Source organism: Coregonus lavaretus (assembly GCF_964263955.1).
Source record: "Coregonus lavaretus genome assembly, chromosome: 10".
Lineage (NCBI taxonomy): Eukaryota > Metazoa > Chordata > Actinopteri > Salmoniformes > Salmonidae > Coregonus > Coregonus lavaretus.
This window is the reverse complement of record NC_139997.1, coordinates 22,861,740-22,886,102: the sequence shown is the minus strand read 5'-3', so window position 1 is coordinate 22,886,102 and position 24,363 is coordinate 22,861,740. Positions and strand designations below refer to the sequence as shown.

Sequence of the window (24,363 nt, the reverse complement as noted above, 5' to 3'; positions counted from 1 at the left end):
ATCAAGTATCTCTCTGTACTTTGCTCCGTTCATCTTTGCCTCGATTCAGACTAGTCTCCCAGTCCCTGCCGCTGAAAAACATCCCCACAGCATGATGCTGCCACCACCATGCTTCACTGTAGGGATGGTGCCAGGTTTCCTCCAGATGTGATGCTTGGCATTCAGGCCAAAGAGTTCAATCTTGGTTTCATCAGACCAGAGAATCTTGTTTCTCATGGTCAGAGTCCTTTAGGTGCCTTTTGGCAAACTCCAAGCGGGCTGTCATGTGCCTTTTACTGAAGAGTGGCTTCCGTCTGGCCACTCTACCATAAAGGCCTGATTGGTGGAGTGCTACATAGATGGCTGTCCTTCTGGAGATCTCCACAGAGGAACTCTAGAGCTCTGTCAGAATGACAATTGGGTTCTTGGTCACCTCCCTGACCAAGGCCCTTCTCCCCCGATTGCTCAATTTGGCTGGGCGGCCAGCTCTAGGAAGAGCCTTGGTGGTTCCAAACTACATCCATTTAAGAATGATGGAGGCCACTGTGTTCTTGGGGATCTTCAATGCTGCAGAAAATGTTTGGTAACCTTCCCAGATCTGTGCCTCGACACAATCCTATCTCGGAGCTCTACGGACAATTCCTTCGACCTCATGGCTTGGTTTTTGCTCTGACATGTACTATCAACTGTGGGACCTTATATAGACAGGTGTGTACCTTTCCAAATCATGTCCAATCAATTGAATTTACCACAGGTGGACTCCATTCAATTTGTAGATACATTAAGGATAATCAATGGGAAACAGGATGCACCTGATATCTCATATCTAAGGGTCTGAATACTTATGTAAATAAGCTATTCCAGTTTTTTATTTTTATACATTTGCAAAAATGTATAAAAACCTGTTTTCACTTCGTCATTATGGGGTATTATGTGTAGATTGCTCAGGAAATTGTTTTATTTAATCAATTTTAGAATAAGGCTGTAACGTAACAAAATGTGGAAAAAGTGAGGGGGTCTGAATACTTTCCGAAGTGTATGTTTCGTTGCGAAAACATGTTACTATCGTGCTCCAGAATAGATTTAACTTGGTTCCCAAATTAAGCACTGGGTAGCTGCAGGAACAAGGTTGGAGAGCCCATTGCATTCAGAGTTTGGACGGAAATATCACCTGTCAGGCAGCGAGAATATGCTTCTCAAACAGTGGTTGATGCGTGGAGTGAGATAAGTGTTCTTATATGTATTTATCTGCTGCTCATATTAGGCACATGCTCCGCTATAAAACCGAAGTAGCCTACAAAACAGACCCACGGTAAAGCGTGCGGCCTCCATTCGCTACTCGAGTGCATACAGATGACATGTCTTTTTTCCCCAGCCCCTGTTCTTGCCCATTTGATAATGGCAGTAGTGTAAAGTACTTTAGTAAAAATACTTGAAAGTACTACATACATTTTTTAAAGGGGATATCTGTACTATGTTACATTTGACAACTTTTACTCCACTACATTCTAAAATAAAATAATGTACATTTTCCCTTATACCCAAAAGTACTCGTTACATTTTAAATGCTTAACAGGAGAGGAAAATGGTCCAACTCACACACTTATCAAGAGTACATCCCTGGTTTGGCTATCCATAAATTTAAAAAAAACAAGAAAAATGAGCCGTCTGTTTTGCTTAATATAAGGAATGTGAAATGATTTATACTTACTTTTAATACTTAAGTATATTTAAAACCAAATACTTTTAGAATTTTACTCAAGTAGTATTTTAGTGGGTGACTTTCACTTTTACTTGAGTCATTTTCTATTAAGGTATCTTTACCTTTACTCAAGTAGGTACTTTTTCCACCACTGGACAATGGGCCATTCTAAATCTAAACTAATTTGACATATTACTAAAGACAAGATTAAATTGAGAACAGTCTGATGGGTGAAAATATGATCACTTGTTGAGCGAACAGCTGTGGAGTCTGAGGCAAAGAACAGAGCGCAAACTTTTTTTGCTACTTTCTCTAATCATCAATAGCCTATTGGTCGCACCATGCAGCCCATATTCAGTATGTTTTGATTTCTAAGACATTGTAAGGTTTGTATCATTCACTTTAATAACCTACATGTACATATTACCTCAATTACCTCGACTAACCGGTGCCCCCGCACATTGACTCGGTACCAGTATATAACCTCGCTATTGTTATTTTTACTGCTGCTCTTTTATTTCTTATTATTTTATATTGTATTTTTAGTGTGATTTTTTTTGTATTCTTTCTTAAAAATGCATTGTTGGTTAAGGGCTTGTAAGTAAGCATTTCACTGTAAGGTCTACACCTGTTGTATTCGGCGCGTGTGACAAATAACATTTGATTTGATTTGTACTAAAGTTTCAAAATAACTAAATCTAGCATACAGTACAGGACCTGTTTCAAAATATCACTTTTACACTCACTTAATTTGCGCACTCACTCTGTAATGGGAAAAATATCCTTTCTATTTTATTCAGCTAAGTTCAATTATATTATTTTTTACTATAAAATCATATACAATAAAATAATGCCACGGGACTTATAAGCATATCTTGTCAGCTAAATGAACAAGCCTACAGTAGGCCAACTCATATTCTGTTCTTCTGAAATACATTTTCTTCATATCATGTTTCTTTAGACCTGACTAAAATAAAGAATTTATTTACCGTGAGACCAGCAGGCTTTTGCATGACAATAACCGGCTAAAAAATGTCATGGCCCCCACAGCCCTAGGTGGGGGGATGGAGAAGCAAAAAAACAGTTGGTACAAGAGAGGAGACTAGATCAAATCAGGTAGAAAGGGAAAAATTGAGGCGTACACAGTTTCGCAGATGTTATCGCAGTTGCAGCGAAATGCTTATGTTTCTAGCTCCAACAATGCAGCAATATCTAGCTAAACAAAATACACACATAAACCCTTTTTTTTCTCCTTCTTTTTTTTGAACAAGAAATGAAGATATATAAGTACGAGCAATATCAGAACGAGTCCAGAACATAAATACATATAGTACCAGTCAAAAGGTTTGACACACCTACTAATTCCAGGGCTTTTTCTTTATTTTCACTATTTTCTACATTGTAGAAAGTAGTGAAGACATCAAAACTATGAAATAACACACATGGAATCATGTAGTAACCAAAAAAGTGTTAAACAAATCAAAATATATTTTGTAGCCACCCTTTGCCTTGATGACAGCTTTGCGCACACTTGGCATTCTCTCAACCAGCTTCATGAGGTAGTAACCTGGAATGCATTTCAATTAACAGGTGTGCCTTGTTAAAAGTTAATTTCAATAAGAAGAAGACACTTGCTTGGGCAAAGAAACACGAGCAATGGACATTAGACCGGTGGAAATGTGTCCTTTGGTCTGGAGTCCAAATTGGAGATTTGTTTTGTGAGACGCGGTGTGGGTGAATGGATTATCATGTGTATTTCCCACCGTAAAGCATGGAGGAGGTGGTGTTATGGAGTGGGGGTGCTTTTCTGGTGACACTGTCTGTGATTTATTTTGAATTTAAGGCACACTTAACCAGCATGGCTACCACAGCATTCTGCAGCGATACGCCATCTCATCTGGTTTGCGCTTAGTGGGACTATCATTTGTTTTTCAACAGTACAATGACCCAAAACACCTCCAGGCTGTGTAAGGGCTATTTGACCAAGAAGGAGAGTGATGGAGTGCTGCATCAGATGACCTGGCCTCCACAATCACCCGACCTCAACCCAATTGAGATGGTTTGGGATGAGTTGGACCGCAGAGTGAAGGAAAAGCAGCCAACAAGTGCTCAGCATATGTGGGAACCCACAATTGCTGATGCTCCAGATACACAACTAGTCTCAAGAAGGCCAGTTTTATTGCTTCTTTAATCAGCACAACAGTTGTCAGCTGTGCTAACATAATTGCAAAATGGTTTTTTAATGTTCAATTAGCCTTTTAAAATGACAAACATGGATTAGCAAACACAACGTGCCATTGGAACATGGGACTGATGGTTGCTGATAATGGGCCTCTGTACGCTTATGTAGATATTCCATTAAAAATCAGCCATTTCCAGCTACAATAGCCATTACATTTTTTTTATCAGTTTCTCTGGTTTTACTATTTATAGGTATGTGTTTGGGTAAAAATAACATTTTTGTTTTATTCTATAAACTACTGACATTTCTCCCAAATTCCAAATAAAAATAGTCATGAAAATGTATGCACTCACTAACTGTAAGTCACTCTGGATAAGAGCGTCTGCTAAATGACTAAAATGTAAATGTCATTTAGAGCATTTATTTGGAAAAAATGACAACTGGTCAAAATAACAAAAAAGATGCAGTGTTGTCAGACCTCGAATAATGCTAAGAAAATAAGTTCATGTTCCTTTTTAAACAACACAATACCAACATTTTAACTTAGGAAGAGTTCAGAAATCAATATTTGGTGGAATAACCCTCATTTTCAATCACAGCTTCCATGCGTCTTGATTGGGCTTGCCATGACAGGGTCTTGATCCAGAACTTTCCTTTTCAACTCTTTTGGATGGTCAATAGTTATTTTTTGATTAATATTACTTTTGAGGTACTATTAGCACTGTTTTTGCCATCCAGCTGGTCCTATTGCAAGAGGATAGTGATGACCACAGCAGTGGTTTTTATACTTTTCCTCGTTAAATAAGATTTGGTCAGGTGATCACCTAATCAGTACCTAATTCAGTAGAATGAGGTGTGCCTGTGTTGGAATTCAACAGACACTGGAATGAAATGGCTGTCATACATGTAGAGATGCTGATTTAAGAAAAATGTGCAGTGGTCTCTTAATTCTTTCCACAGCTGTATATAAAGTGGGTAAAAAACAGTATGTAAACATTATTAAAGTGACCAGTGTTCAATGACTATGTACATAGGGCAGCAGTCTCTAAGGTGCAGGGTAGAGTACTGGGTGGTAGCTGGCTAATTAAAGTTTCTAAGGTTCAGAGCAGGGTACTGGGCGGAGGCCGGCTAGTGATAACTGTTTAACAGTCTGATGGCCTGGAGATAGAAGCTGTTAAATCAGTCTCTCTGTCCCAGCTTTAATGCACCTGTACTGTCTACGCCTTCTAGATAGTAGCGAGGTGAACAGGCCGTGGCTCGACTGGCTGATGTCCTTGATGATCTTCTTGGCTTTCCTGTGACACCGGGTGCTGTACAGTCGTGGTCAAAATAATTGAGAATGACACAAATACTAATTTTCACAAAGTCTGCTGCCTCAGTTTTGATGATGGCAATTTGCACATACTCCAGAATGTCATTTAGAGTGATCAGATGAATTGCAATAAATTGCAAAGTCCCTCTTTGCCATGAAAATGAACTTAATCCCCAAAAAACATTTCCACTGCATTTCAGCCCTGCCATAAAAGGACCAGCTGCCATCATGTCAGTGATTCTCTAGTTAACACAGGTGAGAATGTTGACGAGGACAAGGCTGGAGATCACTCTGTCATGCTGATTGAGTTAGAATAACAGACTGGAAGCTTTAAAAGGAGGGTGGTGCTTGAAATCATTGTTCTTCCTCTGTTAACCATGGTTACACCTGCAAGGAAACACGCGCCGTCATCATTGCTTTGCACAAAAAGGGCTTCACAGGCAAGGATATTGCTCCTAGTAAGATTGCACCTAAATCAACCATTTATCAGATCATCAAGAACTTCAAGGAGAGGTTCAATTGTTGTGAAGAAGGCGTCAGGGCGCCCAAGAAAGTCCAGCAAGCGCCAGGACCGTCTCCTAAAGTTGATTCAGCTGCGGGATCGGGGCACCACTAGTGCGGAGCTTGCTCAGGAATGGCAGCAGGCAGGTGTGAGTGCATCTGCACGCACAGTGAGGCGAAGACTTTTGGAGGATGGCCTGGTGTCAAGAACGGCAGCAAAGAAGCCACTTCTCTCCAGGAAAAACATCAGGGACAGACTGATATTCTGCAAAAGGTACAGGGATTGGACTGCTGAGGACTGGGGTAAAGTCATTTTCTCTGATGAATCCCCTTTCCGATTGTTTGGGGCATCCGGAAAACACCTTGTCCGGAGAAGACAAGGTGAGCGCTACCATCAGTCCTGTGTCATGCCAACAGTAAAGCATCCTGTGACCATTCATGTGTGGGATGCTTCTCAGCCAAGGGAGTGGGCTCACTCACAATTTTGCCTAAGAACACAGTCATGAATAAATAATGGTACCAACACATCCTCCGAGAGCAACTTACAACATGATGGAGCACCTTGCCATAAGGCAAAAGTGCTATCTAAGTGCCTCGGGGAACAAAACATCAACATTTTGGGTCCATGGTCAGGAAACTCCCCAGACCTTAATCCCATTGAGAACTTGTGGTCGATCCTCAAGAGGCGGATGGCCAAACAAAAACCCACAAATTCTGACAAACTCAAAGCATTGATTATGCAAGAATGAGCTGCCAACAGTCAGGATGTGGCCCAGAAGTTAATTGACAGCATGCCAGGGCGGATTGCAGAGGTCTTGAAAAAGAAGGGTCAACACTGCAAATATTGACTCTTTGCATAAACTTAATGTAATTGTCAGTAAAAGCCTTTGACACTTATGGAATGCTTGTAATTATACTTCAGTATACCATAGTAACATTTGACAAAAATATATCATAACACTGAAGCAGCGAACTTTGTGAAGACCAATGCTTGTGTCATTCTCAAAACTTTTGACCACGGCTGTAGATGTCCTGGAAGGCAGGCAGTGTGCCCCCGATGATGCGTTGGGCTGACTGCACCACCCTCTAGAGAGCCCTGCGGTTGCGGTCGGTGCAGTTGCCGTACCAGGCGGTGATACAGCCTGACAGAATGCTCTCGAAGTTGCATCTGTAGAAGTTTGTGAGGGTTTTAGGGGCCAAGACACATTTGTACAGCCTCCCTAGGTTGAAGAGGCGCTGTTGGGCCTTTTTCACCACTCTGTAGGTGTGAAGAAGGGTTTCCGGTATGAAACCGTTGCGCCGGACATTTGACCGGCAGCATTTCAATTTACCGGACATTTGGACCCATGTCCATTGTGTGCATAACCTGATTAGGGCGTCCATCCACAGTCCTCAGAATGACAGAAATCACATTTATATTATGGCAATTAATCTTAACAGAACATGCAAGTCGAGGACGCAATGATGTGTGTCCTTACCGCACACTTTGAAGATGTTAGAATAACTGTCCGCATTTACTTTTCCTCAGCCAACAAGACGAGTAACGAACAGCAAAATCACTAGCCTATGCATAGGCAGAGCGTGAGTTTCAAGTTTGGGGAAGCAAATTTTAACCATAAAAATGCACCTTCATAATAAAGCATTCCATGCATCATTGCGTTTGCATACATATGTAAGATAGCCTACTATTCATAATGTTTTGAGTAGATTGGATAGTCATAATTTAGGCTAATAATATAACTCAATCACTGTTTGCAAAAAAAGGCTGTTCAATGCATGGCTGAGTGTGTATAGTGTAGAGGCCTGGGCTATAGGCTATATCAGATATGTTTATTTTTTCTTTGCACGGGAAAAACACATTTGATGCAATTCTACTACATTTACATTTACATTTTAGTCATTTAGCAGACGCTCTTATCCAGAGCGACTTACAGTTAGTGAGTGCATACATTATTTTCTTTTTCATACTGGCCTCCCGTGGGAATCGAACCCACAACCCTGGCGTTGCAAACGCCATGCTCTACCAACTAAGCTACATCCCTGCCGGCCATTCCCTCCCCTACCCTGGATGACGCTGGGCCAACTGTGCGCCGCCCCATGGGTCTCCCGGTCGCAACAATCAATAAAAACAACATTGTCCATATAATAGGCCTACGAGAAGGGGAGACACAAATAGAATATGACGTCCATCTAAACTGGAGGAGGAAATGATTGTCCAAAAACAAAACTTTTAAGCGGCACTGACCCAACAATGATAAAGAGTGAATATGCACAGTGAGCACTCACCAGGGATATGGCCGATGCTCTCCGCTGGTGCCAATAAGATAGGCTATTATCCTACTGTTGTTCGCTCAATTAAATTGAGAATTTTGATAACTAAAAGACAGATGAGTCTTTCATTGACTTCTCTTTACAGCAATAGCCATATGCTTTCCAAACTATGTTTTCCCACGATTGAGTAATACAATATTGTGATATGCCTGGCTGGGCCTCTACTTTTCACTGACAGTTGCAACTCAACAATCATCTATTTGCTATTTGCAGCACACACTTCCAAAATTGCACGTACTGCCTTTCCTTCCGACTCTAGGCAATGCAATTTTCTTTAAGGCTAGGGGAAGCTATTGATCCTCTGTGGCCAAATCATGCTTTAGTAGCCTATTTTGAATGATTTTATGTATTTATGTATAGACAGTAGGCTAATTAGGTTATATAATTTTGCCCATTTCCTTCAATTTACTTAGGGAAAGCTTAGCCGTCTATGAGTCTATGTCAAGCTACTATCCACCATAGTAGAAAGGTTGACCTATTCTATTGGTCAGCTTGTCGAGAATGAATTAGCCCAAACAGACTCTGGGACAGTTGTGGGACGATAGATCCCAAATTCATACAACCAGTAGGTCTAGGGTACATTTTTTTTTAAAGCAATGAATCTGATGCAACAGATCAGAAAGTTTACCTAAAATGTTGATAGAAACTATTATTTCTTAACATTATTAGCACAGCAATGCGCACAAGGCAGTAGCCTACGCACGAATGTGCATTTGGCTACCGGACAATGAAAGAAAGTTGAAAACCAATTAGAACATGAGAGAAATAGGCTAGTTGGTTTCAATGGCATATGGAAGTCTGTATAAAATAATTGCATCCACGGATATGGTAGGATTTTGCCTAGGCTACTTTGAAGCAAGGTAAAACATGCCTCATAGTATGTAGTAAAACGTTCAGGTTTTAAACAATTAAGTAGCTATATGTTTCAAAATTCATACCTCCAAGTCATTGCAAAGTGGTGTGACGCGCTGATGAAGTCTGCCTTCCGTTGCCTATGTATTTGAATGGTGAATGGGAAGCACTCTTCAATTACCAGTTGAGAAAAAAAAAAAAGATATATTTTTAATCGTGTCCCAAAAAGAATTTAGCACAAGATTGCATTTAGAATTGTTGCGCAATGATTGGGCTTACAAAAGCGCTGTCTGACAGATTTTCTGCTAAAAGGCTCTGTATCTGTATGCTGTGTGTATGATAAAATACATTATGAATTTACACGCAGCAATTTAATTCCATGTAATTATGCAAATGAACCCATAGACCGATAAGCATGACCGGTCAAATGTATTTACATCAACTGGTATTTACATCAATGAATAGGCTAAAAAGCATTACTTTTTGCACCATCTCCCGGCCAAAAGCTGGCTATTAACGGCTAACGGAAACTCTGGTGTGAAGGGACCATTAGTGTGAAGGGTCCTTAGTGATGTGCACGCCAACGAACTTGAAACTTTTGACCCTCTCCACTGTGGCCCCGTTGACGTGGATGGGGGCGTGCGCTCTCTGCGGTCTCCTGTAGTCCACGATCAGCTCCTTCGTTTTGTTGACGTTGAGGGCCAAGTTATTTTCCTGGCACCACTCCGCCAGGGCTCTCACCTCCTCCCTGTAGGCTGTCTCGTTGTTGGTAATCAGGCCTGCCACTGTTGTGTCGTCTGCAAACTTGATGATTGAGCTGGAGACATGCGAGGCCACGCAGTCATGGGTGAACAGGGAGTACAAGAAAGGGCTGAGCACGCACCCTTGTGGGGTACCCGTGTTGAGGATCAGCATGGCGGAGGTGTTGTTGCCTACCTTCCCCACCTGGAGGCGGCCCATCAGGAAGTCTAGAACCCAGTTGACAAGCAGGGGTTCAGACCCTGAGCTTAGTGATGAGCTTGGAGGGCACTGTGGTGTTGAAGGCTGAGCTGTAATCAATGAACAGCATTATTACATAGGTATTCCTCTTGTCCTGGTAGGATAGGGCAGTGTGCAGTGCAATTGCGATTGCGTTGTCCGAGGATCTGTTGGGGAGGTATGCAAATTGCAGTGGGTCTAGAGTGTCGGGTGATAGCCTCTCAAAGCACTTCATTATGACAGAAGTGAGTGCTACGGGGCGAGTCATTTAGTTCAGTTACCTTCACTTTCTTGGGTACAGGAACAATAGTGGACATCTTGAAGCAAGTGGGGACAACAGACTGGGATAAGGACAGATTGAATATGTCCGTAAACACTCCAGCAAGCTGGGTCTGCACGTGCTGAGGACGCGGCTTGGGATGCCGTCTGGGCCGGCAGCCTTGCCAGGATTGACCCGCTTTAATGTCGTACTCACGTCGAAAATGCCGATCAGGAGCACCCAGTCCTCGTGTGCAACAGGGGACCACGTCAGCGGCTCGGTGTTGTTTTCCTCCAAGCGGGCAAAGCAGGTGTTTTGCTTGTCCGGGAGCGAAGCATCGGTGTCCGAGACATGGCTGGCTTTCCCTTTATAATCCATAACTGTCTGGAGTCCCTGCCTCATGCGTCTCGTGTCTGATCCGCTGAATTGCGACCCCACTTTTTCCCCCGTACTGTGGTTTTGCCTCAGATTGCCTTACGGAGGTCATAGCTGGTCTGTTTGTTCATGTCCATATTCCCAGTCACGTCGCCGTGGTTAAATGTGGTGGTTCGCGCTTTCAGTTTTGCATGAATGCTGCCATCTATGTACAGTTTTGGGTTTGGATAAGTTCTAATTGCCACAGTAGGAACAACATCCTCTTTGCACTTCCTAAAGAACCCAGTCACTGAGTCAGTGTATACGTCGATCCTATTCTCAGAGGCAACCCAAAACATTTCCCAGTCCACGTGATCAAAACAGTCTTGAAGCATAGATTCCGATTAGTCAGAGTAACTCTGTACAGTCCTTACCACAGGGAGGAGCAGGATGGAGGTGTGGTCTGATTTGCCTAAGGGAGGGCGGGGGATGGCCTTCTAGCCATCCCGGAAGGGAGAGTAACAATGGTCTACCAGGCTTCTGGTAGACAAGATGGCGTATTGAATACACAGCGGTAAAAATCACCTCAAGATAAAAACATAATATTCAATATCAGTAAGTTAGACTCAATATTAGCACTTCATATATTCGAGGGTAATAACATTCAATCTGGATAATAACACAAAACAAATTATAAGGCTAGAGAAATGTATCGACAAATATTACAACAACACGCAACACCCAAACATGACGGAAGATAAACGAGGAGAATCAATCTCCAAGAGAAAACGCGACTCGTCGACTGATACAGATGATTTATGCTTTTCACCACTGGGACTGGTAAGTGTGGAAAGCGACCTGTTGAAGTCGATAAATGACAAACTGGGCATACTAGAGTTGGTCAGTAATGATGTAAAAGAGTTGAAGGCGAGTCTTGAAATGAGTGACGGAAAAGCTGCGATAATGGAGAAAGATACAAAAAAACTAAAAGAGACAGTCACTAAGATAGAAACGGACGTTAAGGAACATAAAAAGGAGAACAACTTTCTGAGAGAAGCCTTACTAGACATGCAAACTAGATCGATGAGAGAAAATCTAGTACTGATGGGTATCCAGGAAAAAGAGGTAGAGGTAACCGAGACTATTGTGAAGGACTTCTTTCTAACAGCGCTTCAAATCCCACTCGAGGCTGCCGATAAAATCCAACTTGAACGTGTACACCGTTTCGGACAAAGAGGACAGAGATATGAGCGTCCAATCGTTGCCAAATTTGCTTTTTTAAGGATAAAGTAATGGTTAAAAGCCTAGGTAAAAGACTTGCTGGCACCGAAATTGGAATGAATGATCAGTTCCCGAGGGAGATTGCAGAAAGGCGCAAAGTTCTGTACACAATCTTCAAGGAAAATAGATTAAAAGGGAAGCGTGTTGCTCTCGTTGTCGATAAACTGTATATTGACAACCAAATGTACCGCGACACAAAGACTACTCCATGGCTATTCTGAAAGTTCTAATAGAAGTGTCGAATAATGGAGCATCCAATACTAGCCATGGTAGGGATTGTAATAATAAACATTTATAGTATGTATAGTATTTTATAAAAGGATAAAACGGTATTACAAGAAAAGATAACAAGTTAAATAATACATCTTCAAATACAACTAATTAGAACACATGTACGCAATCAACATAGTGGAGATAAAAACATAGCGAACAGAAGACATAGACGGCACAGTATGTGGGTATGTGTGGATGAATGGTGATGGAAAGTGTGGTGTGCGTTTTTTGTTTTTGAATAAGTGTGGTGTTAGGTGAGTGAGAAAGGAAATGGTTTCTTATCCCAGAAACAACGTGTGTCTGTGAGCAGGGGTTGTGAGAGAGATTCCAATTTTGTGCAGATGAGGGATATACATTTTAAAATATAGTATACATCTAATCTATTTTTTTACTGTCCTATCATGATGGAACGATCCCCAACCGTATATCCTAGACACCCACCTGAGGGATTCTGGTGGGGTACCCCCACCCAGGTACTGGCAGTGCTGGCAACACTGGCTGCAGTAACCCATGGGGAGAGGGTCACACTCGGACAATCAGAGAGGGGACTTATTATTGTGGCCTAAGTGGCACAAAATAATCAAAGGTCTGACACACAGAGATGCTTGGGAAAAATGGTTACAACGGGGTACCAGAGTGTTTGTGTCTCAGGTGAAGAGGGTGGATCTGATCTCCATCACCTAGGACTTGACATAGATTAAATAGATTAATCAAATCTCACATTGTTGTCAAATTTTTGCTCAATCTTGCATGCTTTCTCAAACAGCTGTAACTGTATATGCATTCGTAAATCAGGTCCTTTCTTGAGTTGGGCTCTGGGATGTAACAACCGTTGAGCATCTGAGCTTATGGTTGATTGTGGAGGAAAGGGGTTGAGTGTGTTAGAGTATGTGCGTGTATGTTTATCCCACATCTGTTGCAAGGGGGTAAGGATTTTAGGGAGAATATAGGATTAACCACAATAATTGTTTGCTAAAATAATAATTGCTTGTCAAAAATGTAATGTAATACAATGGCAATCCGGGTTATAGGTTAAAATCCTACGCATGAACTGCTGACATTATTACGCATATTAATCGATAACGATGGAAAATAAGATATGCAAGATATTTGAATGGATATATTTTTAAATAGCTATAAATATATATTATATATATATATATATATATATATATATATATATATATATATACACACACACACACAGTGGGGAGAACAAGTATTTGATACACTGCCGATTTTGCAGGTTTTCCTACTTACAAAGCATGTAGAGGTCTTTAATTTTTATCATAGGTACACTTCAAATGTGAGAGATGGAATCTAAAACAAAAATCCAGAAAATCACATTGTATGATTAAGTAATTAATTTGCATTTTATTGCATGACATAAGTATTTGATACATCAGAAAAGCAGAACTTAATATTTGGTACAGAAACCTTTGTTTGCAATTACAGAGATCATACGTTTCCTGTAGGTCTTGACCAGGTTTGCACACACTGCAGCAGGGATTTTGGCCCACTCCTCCATACAGACCTTCTCCAGATCCTTCAGGTTTGGGGCTGTCGCTGGGCGATACGGACTTTCAGCTCCCTCCAAAGATTTTCTATTGGGTTCAGGTCTGGAGACTGGCTAGGCCACTCCAGGACCTTGAGATGCTTCTTACGGAGCCACTCCTTAGTTGCCCTGGCTGTGTGTTTCGGGTCGTTGTCATGCTGGAAGACCCAGCCACGACCCATCTTCAATGCTCTTACTGAGGGAAGGAGGTTGTTGGCCAAGATCTCGTGATACATGGCCCCATCCATCCTCCCCTCAATACGGTGCAGTCGTCCTGTCCCCTTTGCAGAAAATCATCCCCAAAGAATGATGTTTCCACCTCCATGCTTCACAGTTGGGATGGTGTTCTTGGGGTTGTACTCATCCTTCTTCTTCCTCCAAACACGGCGAGTGGAGTTTAGACCAAAAAGCTCTATTTTTGTCTCATCAGACCACATGACCTTCTCCCATTCATCCTCTGGATCATCCAGATGGTCATTGGCAAACTTCAGACGGGCCTGGACATGCGCTGGCTTGAGCAGGGGGACCTTGCATGCGCTGCAGGATTTTAATCCATGACGGCGTAGTGTGTTACTAATGGTTTTCTTTGAGACTGTGGTCCCAGCTCTCTTCAGGTCATTGACCAGGTCCTGCAGTGTAGTTCTGGGCTGATCCCTCACCTTCATGATCATTGATGCCCCACGAGGTGAGATCTTGCATGGAGCCCCAGACTGAGGGTGATTGACCGTCATCTTGAACTTCTTCCATTTTCTAATAATTGCGCCAACAGTTGTTGCCTTCTCACCAAGCTGCTTGCCTATTGTCCTGTAGCCCATCCCAGCCTTGTGCAGGTCTACAATTTTATCCCTGATGTCCTTACACAGCTCTCTGGTCTTGGCCATTGTGGAGAGGTTGGAGTCTGTTTGATTGAGTGTGTGGACAGGTGTATTTTATACAGGTAACGAGTTCAAACAGGTGCAGTTAATACAGGTAATGAGTGGAGAACAGGAGGGCTTCTTAAAGAAAAACTAACAGGTCTGTGAGAGCCGGGATTCTTACTGGTTGGTAGGTGATCAAATACTTATGTCATGCAATAAAATGCAAATGAATTACTTACAAATCATACAATGTGATTTTCTGGATATTTGTTTTAGATTCCGTCTCTCACAGTTGAAGTGTACCTATGATACAAATTACAGACCTCTACATGCTTTGTAAGTAGGAAAACCTGCAAAATCGGCAGTGTATCAAATACTTGTTCTCCCCACTGTATATGTGTGTGTATATGTGCGTGTATGTATATATATATATATATATATATATATATATATATATATATATATATATATATATATATATATATATATATATATATATATATATATATATATTTACATTTTAGTCATTTAGCAGACACTCTTATCCAGAGCGACTTACAGTTAGTGAGTGCATACATTTTCATACTGGCCTCCTGTTGGAATCGAACCCAGAACCCTGGGGTTGGAAACGCCATGCTCTACCAACTGAGCTACACGGGACTATGTATGTCTGTGTATATATATATATATATATATATATATATATTTGCGAGAAAAAAACAACATATGGGGGATTGGAAGTGATTCAGACAATTACATTGATGAAGTTACAATCTATCTGAAATATTAAAGCTGATCTACCCCCTAAAGAAATAAAGAAAAAAAAGAAAAAAACAATGGTCAAGCGTGTTCTCTCTGCATGTAGCACAGCAGATGTGTTCATATAATTTCAGGTGCGTTTTCCTCAGATTTCCTTTTATTAAAGCCCCCAGCGACAATGAATGTGGCCTCAGGATATGAGGTTTACAGTTTGCAAAAAGTCCAGTGTAGGTCCTTGAGAGCTGTCGCGGTGTCGGCTTGGGGGGTAATATACACAGCAGTGACAACCAAAGAGAATTCTCTCGTGAGGTAATGCGGCAGCATTTGATTGTGAGGTATTCCAGATCAGGATAACAAAAGGACTTGAGTTCCTGTACGTTACCACCATCACGCCACAAGTTGTTAATCATGAGACATACCCCTCTACCTCTGTTTTCCCCAGAGATTTCTTTCTTCCGATCCGCGCGATGAACTGAGAACCCCACTGGCTGTATGGACGGGGACAATATATCCGGAGAAAGCCATGATTCTGTAAAACTACTAGAAATGTTCCTGGCAAATAATGTAACAAATAACAAAAACAAATGAAAAATACTGCAATGTTGGCTAGGAGCTAGAAACAAGGCGACAGTGTCCATCTGCGCCAGACAGAGAGAGATAGAGTTGAAGAGAGAAAGCTTGAAAAGAAAAAGGTTGACCGAGACAGAGAATGGAGATAAGACAAAATGGTGGAGAGACCGGTCGATGTAGAGATCGAGAGGGGTCAAAGTCAGAGGGAGATAGGGAGAAAGAGAGAGAGCGATGTGGGAGGAGAAATCAAAGTAGAGAGCGAGAGAGCTGTGCAGCAGATGTGAGTTATGGCAGTATCGGAAGGCATGCGGAGGGCTAAGTCTACTCGGTCAGTTGGCCCACTCACTTCTTGACGTTCTTGACCTTCATGCTGGCTGTGCTGCTGCAGGAGCGCAGGAGGGGCTCGGTGCTCAGCTCGGGGACCTCAGCACTCCGCGCCTGCATGTCGCAAAAGAAACACATACTCGTCAATACATGACTTGTGACTTCACCTTTGACAAACAACTCCATATAAGTTGACCTGCATGCAAGAGAAACCTAGGGACAGCGCAAAGCAAAACTGTTCAAATACACTTTTCCAAAACGTAGTGACTAGCTACTTTTTATATATTTTTGGTTGTTGTATTTTTCATCTTTATTGGACAGACAAATTGAAAGAGTGGAAGGAAAGTTAGGATAGAGTGCGTTAGAAGGGCAGTCGGTCGGATTCAAACACACCAACTGCTAGACCACTCCAGGCCCCTACTAGCTAAATTTGACCCAACATAGTAAAGTCTGACCCCTGATCCCATGACTGAGAGGCTAATCTGTGACAGAGCAAGGTTAAAACACACTTGACAACATTAAATTACATTAATGTAATCCTGTGTGGCTTAAGTCAACACAGACTGCCAGGGAAGGGAAAAGAGCAACACTAAGCTAACAGAGCGAAAGAAGAGGAACCAGAGATAGTAAGGAAAGTAAAGAGAGAGAGAGAGAGAGAGAGAGAGAGAGAGAGAGAGAGAGAGAGAGAGAGAGATAGAGAGAGGAGGCGAGAGAGAGAGATGGAGGAGAGAGCGAGATGGAGGTGAGAGAGAGAGAGAGAGAGAGAGAGAGAGATGGAGGTGAGAGCGAGATGGAGGCGAGAGAGAGAGAGAGAGAGAGAGAGAGATGGAGGTGAGAGCGAGATGGAGGCGAGAGAGAGAGAGAGATGGAGGAGAGAGCGAGATGGAGGCGAGAGAGAGAGAGAGAGAGAGAGAGAGAGAGAGAGAGAGAGAGAGAGAGAGAGAGAGAGAGAGAGAGAGAGAGAGAGAGAGAGAGAGAGAGAGAGAGAGAGAGAGAGAGAGAGAGAGAGAGAGAGAGAGAGAGAGAGAGGACAGGGTGAGATGTGGGGAAGTTTTCGGTCCCTTTCTAGCTGACTGCAGCCAAAGACAGTGAAGGTGATATGCAGTTAAGCATTCCCAATGAGGTCAGAGAGACAGGAGCCAGGTGGGCCGGGGTACAAAGAGCATCATGTCAGGCCTGCACTTGCTGTGAATGGGAATGTATATCAGTTAGCCTGTGTGCCAGTCCCTTTTTGTTCTTTCTGCTTTAGCCGACTCCATTGTTATTGCTGTTTGGCATCGAAAATGTTTCTGCTAAAGCAAATACAGAGTGAAAACCAGGCTAGTAAGAGCTACTAGGAGCAGGGAAACACTGGTAGCAACCACTTCAGCGCTTCCCCAAGGGGAGTGACAAGATAGGCTTATGAAGTCTATCCAAAACATTCCCAGAAGTTCAGTTGTACCTATAAAATATTCAACTGTGTCTTGAAGAAGGCAAGGTCTCTTCAAGGAACTCCCTGAACACTTTGGTTGGTAAATATTATGCACAGCAGCCTACGTCGCATTAAGTGACGCTGAATGTGAAGTATTTTGCATATGTATTGCATTTTCACATTAGGCATTATTCAAATATACAGTATTACTCGACTAACTACTGCATGTAACTATTTTCTTCTAGGCCTATTTGCATCCATGTAAGCCAGTGATAACACATTCTCTTTTGCAGTAACGACCTGACCAATGTTCTGCTATCAATGTGCACTTGGTCAACCGTTATGACACGTCGAGAGCTTGGCAGACTTATTGATCTATTCATCCTCTGAAATACAGCACAACAACCACTGCCTGCAACGTATGACCGCTACTGCCATTTGGGAATACGGCTACCCAATGTGACCGCCAACTACCATAGCATTTTTTATCACAACAATGTCCCCAAACCACAAGTGTGACTTATTTAGAGAAATCTATTCACACGTATCGGCCCCTTCATAATAACAGAATACAGAATTTAACAAAAGAACAGCAGATATGACACTTCTTTAATGTTTCAAAACTGATCAACATTCATTAGCGGTAGAGAGATGGCTGTGTCTGTGCGCCAACTTGCACCCCATTCCCTATTTAGTGCACTACGTTTGACCTGGGCCAATAGGGCTCTTGTCAAAAGTAGAGCAGTATATAGGGAATAGGGTGCAATTTGGGACGCCGACTGTGTCTCTCAGCCACTGTATTGAATGTTTGTGGTTCCAAAGTGAGCATGGTGACGGCCAACTGTCATGTTACCATGGAGATGGCCTCATTTCAGCTAGCATGTTGCTGAATGCAGCTCAGTTGGAGAGAAAATAATTACTTGAGCTTGGATGGTTGAAGTGATGTATGATTTCATCAACTGAATGAGTTAAGGTATCATATCACTAATGGAGACTTTGGCATATTAAAAATGTAGATATTTACTAAAAGATGGGATAACTTGAATTATATGAGAGGGATTAAATTAATTGATTAATATCTATCGTATAATCATTATATTCATATTGAATCATCTGATTTAAGTGGTTGGTTTAAACACTAAAATGTCCTCATTACAATTTTTCTTAAGTTTAGCCTACATATACTGAACAAAAATATAAACGCAACATGATTCTAGTGAGATACAATTCATATAAGGAAATCAGTCAATTGAAATAAATAAATTAGTCCGTAATCTATGGATTTCACATTAATGGGCAGGGGCACAGCCATGGGTGGGCATGGGAAGGCATAGGCCCACCCTCTGGGGAGCCAGGCCCATCCAGTCGGTTTTTCCCAGACAAAAAGTATTTATTACAGCCTGAAATACTCCTCAGTTTCATCGGCCGTTCCGGGTGGCTGGTCTCAGATAATCCCACAGGTGAAGAAGCCGGATGTGGAGGTCCTGGGCTGGCGTGGTTACATGTGGTCTGCGGTTGTAAGGCCGGCTGGATGTACTGCCAAATTCTCTAAAACGACGTTGGAGGCAGCTTATGGTTGAGAAATTAACATTCAATTCTCTGGCATCTGCTTTGGTGGACATTCCTGCAGTCAGCATGCTAATTGCACGCTCCCTCAAAAGAGGCATCTGTGGCATTGTGTTGTGTGACAAAACGGAACATTTTATTGTACCCAGCACAAGGTGCACCTGTGTAATGATCATGCTGTTTAATCAGCTTCTTGATATGCCACATCTGTCAGGTGGATGGATTATCTTGGCAATGGAGAAATGCTCACTAACAGGGATGTAAACTAATTTGTTCAAAAAATTTGAGATAAATAAGCTTTTTGTGCATATGGAAAATTTCTGGGATCTATTATTTCAGCTCATGAAACATGGAACCAACACTTTACATGTTGCGTTTATATTTCTGTTCAGTATACATAAATAGATTAGGTTCTGATACATCCCCACTACTTCTAAAGTTAAATTAATGTACATGAGAGGCATCATCGTCATTTCACAATTGGGAGCGGAGGCTGGATGTTGACGCAGCATTTCAGTTTGATATCAAGACATTTCCCTAACAGTTAAGACAATCAGTTCATTAAAGAACACTGAGATAAAACGGTGTTAGGGAGCCAACGAGCCCCAATCAAAGAGGAGCCTTGTTATCTAAGTACTGAACGTTTGATTAGCACCGACACTGTTCGGGATCACTCTAAGCTGGGATACTTTGTGTGTGTGTGCGTGTTCGTGTGTGTACTAGGGCTGAGAATTGCCAGGGACCTCACGATATGATATTATCACAATACTTAGGTGCCGAAACGATATGTATTGCGATTGTCACAATTCTATATGTATTGAGATGTGATACTGCGATTCTAATATGTTATATATACACTCTACCAGTCAAAAGTTTGGACACACCTACTCATTCAAGGGTTTTTCTTTATTTTTACATTGTAGAATAATAGTGAAGACATCAAAACTATGAAATAACACATATGGAATCATGTAGTAACCAAAAAAGTGTTAAACAAATTGAAATATCTTTTATATTTGAGATTCTTCAAATAGCCACCCTTTGCCTTGACAGCTTTGGACACTCTTGGCATTCTCTCAACCAGCTTCATGTGGTAGTCACCTGGAATTAATTTCAATTAATGGGTGCCTTCTTAAAAGTTCATTTGTGGAATTTATTTCCTTCTTAATGCGTTTGAGCCAATCAGTTGAGTTGTGACAAGGTAGAGGGGGTATACAGAGTTTGGTAAAAGACCAAGTTCATATTATGGCAAGAACAGCTCAAATAAGCAAAGAGAAACGACAGTCCATCATTACTGTAAAAAATGATTATTATTTTTTTTTCACCTTTATTTAACCAGGTAAACAATTGGAGAACAAGTTCTCATTTACAACTGCGACCTGGCCAAGATAAAGCAAAGCAGTGTGATAAAAAAAAAATAACATATGGGGTAAAAATACAACAGAAAATATATATACAGTGTGTGCAAATGTAGGAAGTTATGGAGGTAAGGCAATAAATAGGCCATAGTGCAAAATAATTACAATTTAGTATTAGCACTGGAATGATAGATGTGCAAGAGATGATGTGCAAATAGAGATACTGGGGTGCAAATTAGCAAAATAAACTTTAAGACATGAAGGTCAGTCAATGTGGAACATTTCAAGAACTTTGAAAGTTTCTTCAAGTGCAGTCGCAAAAACCATCAAGCGCTTTGATGAAACTCGCTCTCATGAGGACCACCACAGGAATGGAAGACCAAGAGTTACCTCTGCTGCAGTTCATTAGAGTTACCAGCCTCAGAAATTGCAGCCCAAATAAATGCTTCACAGAGTTCAAGTAACAGACACATCTCAACATCAACTGTTCAGAGGAAACTGTGTGAATCGGTCCTTCATGGTCGAATTGTTGCAAAGAAACCACTACTAAAGGACACCAATAATAAGAAGAGACTTGCTTGGGCAAAGAAACACGAGCAATGGACATTAGACCAGTGGAAATGTGTCCTTTGGTCTGGAGTCCAAATTGGAGATTTTTGGTTTCAACCACCGTGTCTTTATGAGACGTGGTGTGGGTGAATGGATGATCTCCGTATGTGTATTTCCCACCGTAAAGCATGGAAGAGGAGGTGTGATGGTGTGGGGGTGCTTTGCTGGTGACACTGTCTGTGATTTACTTAGAATTCAAGGCACACTTAAAAAGCATGGCTACCACAGCATTCTGCAGCGATACGCCATCTGATCTGGTTTGGACTTAGTGGGACTATCATTTGTTTTTCAACAGGACAATGACCCAACACACCTCCAGGCTGTGTAAGGGCTATTTGACCAAGTAGGAGAGTGATGGAGTGCTGCATCAGATGACCTGGCCTCCACAATCCCCCGACCTCAACCCAATTTAGATGGTTTGGGATGAGTCGGACCGCAGAGTGAAGGAAAAGCAGCCAACAAGTGCTCAGCATATTTCCGAACTCCTTCAAGACTGTTGGAAAAGCATTCCAGGTGAAGCTGGTTGAGAGAATGCCAAGAGTGTGCAGGTGTCCAAATGAGTAGGTGTCCAAACTTTGACTGGTACTGTGTGTGTGTGTGTGTGTGTGTGTGTGTGTGTGTGTGTGTGTGTGTGTGTGTGTGTGTGTGTGTGTGTGTATATATATATATATATATATATATATATATATATATATATATATATATATATATATATATATATATATATATATATATATATATATATATATATATATATATATATATATTTATTTTTATCAATACTTGGAGTCAAATATCGATATAATACCATCCAAAAACAATATTTCGATATGTAACTGTCAATTTATGCCCCCATCACTAGTGTGTACATGTATGTAAGCGCGTGTGCGTGCGCGCGCATCTCTGTCAGTGGCCTCCAGCTCACCATGGCGCTGATGGTCTCCTCCCAGTCAGGTCTCTCTCGGGGGTAGATCAGGCGGGCCAGCTCAGGCACTATGTCGTCCTCCTCTGGGTGACGCCCTGGCCTCAGACTCCTAGAGGAGAGCGAGAGGAAGGGAGGGGAGAGGGAAGGAGCGAGAGGGGGAATTTGAATTTCAATCCAATTTATTGGCTCAATATCATACTTTCAAACAAACATTAAAACAGCAAAAATTGCTTTAATACCAAAACTGCTCACACATATTAGGCTAAATTCCTGTTTCAAAAGAGGGAGGGGGAGAGCGAGAAAAAGAGAGAGACACTTTGATACTCTTATTGCAAAAACACTTTCTTATAAAAAAAAAAACAGACCCTGCATCAACAAAAAACCCAAACCTCACCAGTCCTCCCAGCCAACTCTCAAGATAAAAAACACACTGATCTATAAGGTCATGTATTGTCAACTCAATATGGAAGCCACAAGTTCTAAGGCACCCTAGAGGCTGGTTTGTGTGTGTGTTGGTTCTTCTATCCTTGTGTGGACCTAAAATCCAAAAGTCCCCACAAGGATAGTAAAACAAGGAACATTTTCCCTCGTGGGGCCATTTCCCACATCCCCATGAAGACAAAGGCTATATTAAGCTTAGGGGTTAAGGTTACAATTAGAGTTAGGGTTACAATTAGGGTTAGGGAAAATAGGATTTTGAATGGAAATTAATTTTAGGTCCCCACGAGAATAAAGGCTGGCACGTTGACCAGAATGTGTTAATGGATGCATCATTTCAATTAGAGGAGATGTTTTTACCCATTAGTGGGTGTTGAGGATGGAACACACACACACACACACAGTGCGTGAAAGACATGAAGACACACCAGAGTGAGGGTGTAACACTGCCTGTCACATATTCACTTGTGAAAGGAGGCATGTGCTCACGCACGTGTGAGAGAGTTTCTGCATTAAGGGGAAATACCCCTTCAAGGGTTGAGAGACTGATGCAGTTATACATTTTTCACACCATATTCTTTGCATAGATACAGCCATAAGGAGACCAAATAGGTTTGTTGTGTGTGTGTGCGTGTGTCAGCTGGATACTGTGTGTGCAAAGGCCAAATAGCACCTTGAATGGGAGAAATGTCAATGTTATTATGTGCGGAGGCAAAGTAGCACCTTCACAGAGGGAGAATGTCAATGTGATTTGGCCATTGAGCCATCAAAGAAACGTTCTGGCCTCTCACATCATTTGCCTCTCTGATAATAATGACTTGAGGATGCAGCCTACAGGTGTGAGGCGAGATTTAACTTTGTCGAGATGTAGCCCACATAGAAGTGGAAGGCTGAAAGCATCTGTATAGAGTACACATACACATCCCCATGAACACTTCCACACACACCCCTGCACGCTCCTTTTACACAAACACACACAAGCCTCACATGAAACACCAACACCTTTATAATCTACCACACCACATCACCAGACTCCCCCTCACATCCATACTGCAACAGCGGAGTAAAACCAATTTTATGCTCTCATTATAAGTAGAATAAACAAATGTTCTACATTAACACAGGCCTTATAGCAGCCTATATCACTGTGTTCTCATCATTCTACATTGTGAAATAATTTACATTCAAAGGCTGTGGGGCCAGAGTCAATGGAACCTAGAATTCCTATGCATTAATCCAACAGTCAGACCAGATGACCTGAAAAGTGGCAGCATTAACTGCCACTATAGCTGCCAACAGTCTCATATAGGATGCACCCCAAATGGCACCCTATTTCCTATGTAGTGCACTACCTTTGAAAAGTGGTGTACTATATAGTGAATAGGGTGCCATTTGAGACACACTTATAGAACTGAGAACCACATGATAGAGCTGTGATTGACTTAAACCATAAGCTCCAGGAATCATACTGGTGATGATATTAACAGGGTGGAGGGACTGTAGCCAGTGGTGATGATATTAACAGGGTGGAGGGACTGTAGCCAGTGGTGATGATATTAACAGGGTGGAGGGACTGTAGCCAGTGGTGATGATATTAACAGGGTGGAGGGACTGTAGCCAGTGGTGATGATATTAACAGGGTGGAGGGACTGTAGCCAGTGGTGATGATATTAACAGGGTGGAGGGACTGTAGCCAGTAGTGGTGATGGTAGAGTTATCTGTATGCAAAGCAGAGACTTCAGAACGAATAAATCGGATTATCTTGGTAAACCTTACATGAGGCTTGAGTCTAGCGTGGAATACATACTTCACACCTCGCATGAGGAGGAGTGGATAATGTGGATGATAGGTAATGTGTGGTCTGATATGAAGCCTACATAAAAGTGTTATAACACTGATATAACTTGACATAACTTGATGCAACTCAAGCATTCACCCACACAGCATTGGTACCCATATAACAGCCAATTCGTGTTCAGATAAGAGT

The 24,363-nt window shown here is 41.8% G+C and overlaps 1 protein-coding gene across 1 annotated transcript in view; it reads right to left on the bottom strand.

Annotated features, from left to right (window-relative positions):
- LOC311136268 (rho GTPase-activating protein 32-like) overlaps window positions 1–24,363 on the bottom strand; it is a gene marked incomplete at its 5' end in the record, with an annotated part of 157,636 nt that overhangs the window by 115,849 nt on the left and 17,424 nt on the right. Inside the window, 2 exons of the mRNA XM_084170399.1 lie at window positions 16,092–16,183; window positions 21,939–22,047. Coding sequence (XP_084026525.1) covers window positions 16,092–16,183; window positions 21,939–22,047 — 201 coding nt within the window. The remainder of the gene's footprint in view (window positions 1–16,091; window positions 16,184–21,938; window positions 22,048–24,363) is intronic.